The 6,004-nt window shown below is 39.5% G+C and overlaps 1 protein-coding gene across 5 annotated transcripts in view; it reads right to left on the bottom strand.

Annotated features, from left to right (window-relative positions):
- Positions 1-6,004, bottom strand: part of Gpr155 (G protein-coupled receptor 155) — a 48,032-nt gene that overhangs the window by 21,590 nt on the left and 20,438 nt on the right. For all 5 annotated transcript variants that reach the window (XM_023719202.1, XM_023719198.1, XM_023719199.1 and 2 more), the window contains 2 exons: positions 2,555-2,638; positions 1,630-1,747 (listed from right to left, as the gene is read on the bottom strand). In XM_023719202.1, coding sequence (XP_023574970.1) covers positions 1,630-1,747; positions 2,555-2,638 — 202 coding nt within the window. The remainder of the gene's footprint in view (positions 1-1,629; positions 1,748-2,554; positions 2,639-6,004) is intronic.

Genomic DNA, 6,004 nt, shown 5'->3' with positions numbered 1-6,004 from the left:
ATACTCCCAGGCAGAATCTAGACCTGCTTGTCTTCCCAATGAAGTTGTGATACATTCTGTGGTTTAACTTTTCGGGCCTATTATACTAAGCTGCAAAATTAATGAGTTTCAATAAGACCAGCACAATGCTTTCTTTTTTTTTTTTTTTTTTTTTTTTGGCGTACCAGAGATGGAACTTGGGACCTTGTGCATGCCAGTCAGGCGCTTATGCTACTAAGCTGGCTCCCCAGCCCAAAGCTGAATTTTAAAAAACTAGTTATGTATTTGAATTTTTCTTTTTTCTTTTTTCTTTTTTTTTTTTTTTTTGGTGGAACCAGGGATTGAACTCAGGCCCTTGAGCTTGCCAGAGAAGTGCTTATTCTACTGAGCCATCTCCCTGGCCCCTTGAAAATTTTAAGTAGCACAAAAAACTTGAGATTATATTGATAAAAGCCAAACTAATTGTTTTTTTGGTTTTTTTTTTTTTTTTTTGCGGCACCGGGAATTAAACTCAGACCCTTGCGCTTGTCAGGGAAGAACTTATTCTACGGAGCCATCTCCCCAGCCCCACTAATTAAGGTTTTTAAAAAGAAAGTGTTGAAGAAGAAAAGGAACAGTGGTATGTAGGGAGAGTAAAAACTGTGAGGATATGTACAAATGAGCCAAATTAAAAAAAGACAGAATAAGATATTTAAAAATAAACTTTGAAGACCAAAAATCTGTTGTATCATAATAATCTGAAGGCTAAAGGGCACCATCATCAGGGTTAGGGAGCTCAGAACTCTGGATAGATTTTGACAATGCATACTTGAAATAGGTTCCAGAAAAAGAGTTGGAACTTATTGTATATGTATTTGCTGCTCTTTTATGCTTATAAATTTTACCAGAACAAACGTAGGCATTAGAGATTAGTGGCACATTTATATTAGGAAATAAAGTCTCTAAGTTCTTTTGACATCTCATGACAACTCTCATGCTATGGAAGGTGTACTTGCTTTTAAGCAGCACAGACCATCTTCTGTTGGCATTAAATAGCTCATTCTACTCTAAGTCCTCACTGCACTGTTGCCTCACTTCAAAAGGCTGTTGACTTGCAGGAGACCTCTTTTTGATCCTGAAGGCATGAAATCAAAGGTCTTCTACAGGGCCTTCCTGACCCTTGGCTCTTAGCCATTCTAAGTTTCCTTTTATAGTTGCAGTGTGAAATACCAATAATTCATTTCACTCTCAAAATAACTCTGTGAGGTGCTGCAACCCAGTTTGATAGGTAAGGAAACTGAGGATTGATCTAAAAAGCAATTAATTTGCATACGGTAGAGTTACAGCTTTTCAGTTCTGTAGGACTCTAGGATGAGCCCTGAGACACACCTCGTACACCTCTGCCTATTCTCTCCCTTCTTCACCTTCCTCTGGCATTGCCTCTTGGTGTCTTCAAAGGGAAGTTGTGCTGATAGTGACTTAAAGTGAGACCTCAAGGAAAAGTGCCATGTGACTTCAGAGGGCTTTGACTCTGGGCAGAAATTGAGTGCAACAGGAAAGAACTCAGCTTTTCAGACTGTTTGTGTCAGTGGGTACAAGAACCTAATCCTGTAGAAGGTGGTGTGGGGGAGAGGGGAACAGACCTCAATGTCCATTCATGATACAACTTACCTGTCCATAGGTAGGTGCTATACAGGGAGCTGTACAATAGAACAAACACCAAAATTTGTCCAACAAAACTTTTTTCTTTAACAAAATTCCATATCATCATTCCAGCACAGACAATAGACTAAAGAAAAAATTATTAAAAGACTGTAAATAGTGAAGAAAACCATATGATTCAATACTATCACAGAAAACTAGCTAGTCACACTCAGATACATTTCATTCACAGAAAATACAATTATTCATTTTAAATTAACACTAATTAATTGTTGCATATTATTATACTAAAACTTCAAGATTTATGATAAAACTCATTTTTATACAAAGTCTATAACCTATTCAACTGAAAAAGACAACAAACACATTCTTTTTTATGTATTTAGTACAGGGCCTACAGGGTCTCACTACACAGGTTGGACTTGTAGTGATCCTCCTGCTTTCAGCCTCCCAAGCACTGGGATTACAGGCATGTGCCACCACACCCAGTCTCAATCACTATCTCAGTGTGCCCTGGGGGCAGGACTAGCATGTCATGCAAGCGCATTCTACATAGCAAACTTATTTTAGTAAGGCTTACATAGAAAATGCTTAAGTTCTATTATAGTTTGAAGCTCTTTTAACTTGACATCTCATGAAACAATCATAGATTTAATTAGAAAAGGAAGATTGTGAGAGATGAAGTTTTCACAATTACATTATTTCTATTAGAAAGGAAGAAAGTAGTGCCAACTTCCATTATCAGCCTCACCTTAAAGTTCATGACCTATTGCAATATTTAATATATTACGTATAGACTAATTGTAGTCAAGTTATAATTGATTGTTAAAACTTTTGAGTATACACTTGGGAAAAACTAGGAAAGTAAGTTGCCCTGTATGGTAGAAAAGTTCCTGAGAAAAAACTAGTTTTAAATACATGTGGGTATACTAACCTGGGCAATAAGTAAATTAGTTGTAAGCATATGGGGAAGCTGTTTATATTTCTTGCTCAAGAGAAGAATAGCCAGAGACCAAATCTAGAAGACAAAAATTTCCAAAGTTATTCATGTCTCTTAACCTATACTTATTTCAAATACTTACTTTGGTATGTGTGTGTGTGTGTGTGTGTGTGTGTGTGTGTGTGGTGCTGAGGATCAAACATGGGGCTTCACTCATGCTAGGCAAGTGCTTTACTACCGAGCCCCAGCCCCAGCACCATAATTAGTATCTTTAAAGAATCCTCTTTATCCTGGTTCATAAAATATTCCAATTTTTATTTACTTGTTCCAAAAATAATTTTTTTGGGTGGTGTATTTGGTATAGGGACTCACTAAGCAACTTGGACTCATAGTGATTCTCCTGTTTTCAGCCTTCCCAGCTGGGACTAAAGACATGTGCCATGAAACCTGGTCTTGGCGGCCAGCTCAGCATACCTGGGGGTGGGACCAGCACGGCATGTGGTACCAGGGATCAAACCCAGGTCTCTGAGACTGCCTAAGCAGGTGTTTAGTCTGCTGAGCTATCTTGCTGGCCCCAAAATGTTCAGGTAGGTTCCTGTATCTAAAGTAGAATAAAGGGCCAGGGAAATGGCTCAGTAGGATAAACGCTTGACTGGCAAATGCAAGGATCTGAGTTCAATCCCCGGTCCCGCCAAAAAAAAAAAAAAAAGTAGAATAAAAACACATTGATTCCCATAGTAAATTAGCTGTCAAAAAATTCCAGTCTTTAAAAATGAATGCCTTGTCCAGGGCCATATTATAACTACACCTACCTTTAGTGACTGAGGCGGCACACGGGCTTACAGCCAATTATTCAGGAAAAGTTTCAGCAGATGTATTTACACTAAGATTCCAAGTTTTTACCTTTTGATTTCCATCCTACTGGCTTATGAGGTATGAGATTGTCCTATACTTTAACATTCACATCACCCACCTTTTTTTTTTTTTTTTTTTTTTGGTTGCTCGAATGCCTTCAGGGCACTTTTGGCCTGCGGGCACTTTTGGCCAGCGGGTTAGGTGTGAAGTTCGAACTCCAGCAACCTGAGGCTGACAGCTTTGTGGAAACAGCCACTTAAAGGCCTGAGCTAGGGCCAGGCCCCCATCACCCACCTTAAGATGAATCTTTTTACATTCTTCACACTATTTGATTCCTTTCTCTTCAGTGCTGGGGAATGAATCAAGTGCCTCCTGAATGCTAAGCACATGCTGTACCACTGAGCAATATCCCTAGACCTGGGACTGGGTTTCTACTTTATCTATATAGTGCCAAGCTGACTTTTTAATTTCTTTCCTGTTATGGACTATGTTTAGATGTACACCCAAAGCCTCATGGGATCATAGGGGCTTTTACAGAGGAGGCTGGATATAGAACGTGTGATGCTGGAATTGATTCATGGCGCAATGCTAGGCTCAAGGGCACTAAGATTAAGGATGTGAGTGCCACCCACCCTAAGTAGCCTGGATAAGATAAAAGGGGCAGAAAGACACTGGTAGGGTCCCTTGTTGCTTTGCTACCTTCTGCTCACAATGAATTGTTTTTCCTCTGTGAGCCCTGTCTGCCATGCTACCCTGCCTTGGAGCCAGGAGATTATGGACTGAAACCTCTACAAACTGTGAACAAAATAAACCTTCCTCCCTTTAACTTTGGATATTGGGTATTTTATCTCAGCAACAAGAGAGAACACACATATAAATACTCCAGTGTTTCTCTGGTATGAGGAACTGCAAGTGTAAATAAGGACCAAAATGTATAGTAGGTGTTGTGAAATAGGAAGAAATACGTTCAAGTGGGAAGGGGGAAAAGTAAGGAAAAGTGAGAATGGGGGGGGAGAGAGAGAGAGAGAGACAGACAGACAGAAAGAGACAGACAGAGAGAGAGAGAGACAGAGAGAGATAATAGAAAGAAAGCTTTTTTATGATTTTTGCTTTGGCTGGCTCAGGCTGCCTTAAGGCAGGTCTGGTAATGCAGGTGGAGGTGGGGACCGAACTGAGAACTGAGGTATTCTGCTATCCTGCGTTTGACTGTATTTTCATGAGTAGGCACTTAAACAACTGAGCTAACTGGCAGGCCTCCCCAGGAAACCTTTTTTAAATGAGGAGGGAAGAAAGGCTGAAGGGAGGGTAGAGGAATTGGGAACTAAAGAAATAAGTCATAGCATGTACAGTTATAAATTCTCTCTCTCTCTCTCTCCCTTTTTTTTTTTTTTTTTTTTTTTTTTTTTTTTTTTTGCTCCAAATGCCTTCAAGGCATGACTGGCTGTCTTGTGTTGTGGGGATGGAACCACAGCAACCTGAGCCTGACTGCTTTGTTGAAGCAGCCAGTTAAAGAACTGAGCTAAGGGGCAGGCCCCCTATTTTTTAATTTTAATTAATTAATTTTTATGTATTTGGTACAGGATCTCACTACACAGCTCAGACTCCTATTGATCCATTTGTTTTCAGCCTCCCAAGTGCTGGGATTACAGGGGTGCACCACCATGCCAAGTTTCGGTGGCCAGCATTCTGGGGCTGGCACAGCATGCGGTACCAGGGATCTAACCCAGATCTTTGCACTTGCCAGACAGGCACTTAGACTGCTGAGCTATCTCCCCAGCTTGATGTGGGATTTCTTAAAATTTACATGAATCATGAATTTACTTTCTTTTTTTCACATTAATTTGTCTGCATTTTATTTTTTTATTTCCTTTTTGCCAATTTTTTATTAGTGTACATAGGTTATACAGATGAATGAGGGTTTTTTGGGACAGATTTATACATGCACATAACTTGATCCCCCATTTCATACTTTTTTTGGGTTCAATGTATACAATGTATTTTGATTATATTCCTGCCCCCCGTTATCTACCCTGGCATCTCACTTTTCCCCTTTTCCTCCCTTCCTCTTGTCTAATGGTTTTCCTGTCATCTTTTTAATGTAACATTTGCCTTTCTAAGTTTGACTTACTTTGCTCCATATGCCAATTTCCAGATCAATTCATTTTTCTACAAATGACAAAATTGTGATCTTTTCGTGGCTGAATAATGCCCTGTTGTGCACATAATACACATTGCCTGTTCACCTTTCTCCCTATTACATATAGGTCAAAATTTTGTAAACAGAGATAATATTTGAATTTGAGTTTCAATCACTTGAAATGAGACACCTCATATTTACTACTACCTGAAGGTGGGAGACAGCTTTGGCTTAACACAGATGCCTAATGTATTTCTGTGTCCTTAAACCCCTACAAAGGGCAAGTGAGTTGAAATCTCCTTCCCTTTGTGAAAAGGACAAGAAGTACAATGAATGATATTATTAAGTTTAGCTGGATAGTCAGGGGTAGCACCCTGGAAACAAAGTCCTTGAGTGCTAACAGTGACATTAGGGAGGGTCTGCATATTTTCTACATTTTATGTTAGTTGTAT

Source organism: Octodon degus, unplaced genomic scaffold (genome assembly GCF_000260255.1).
Source record: "Octodon degus isolate 3935 unplaced genomic scaffold, OctDeg1.0 scaffold00065, whole genome shotgun sequence".
Taxonomy (NCBI): domain Eukaryota; kingdom Metazoa; phylum Chordata; class Mammalia; order Rodentia; family Octodontidae; genus Octodon; species Octodon degus.
This window is presented reverse-complemented; position numbering and strand designations above follow the sequence as displayed.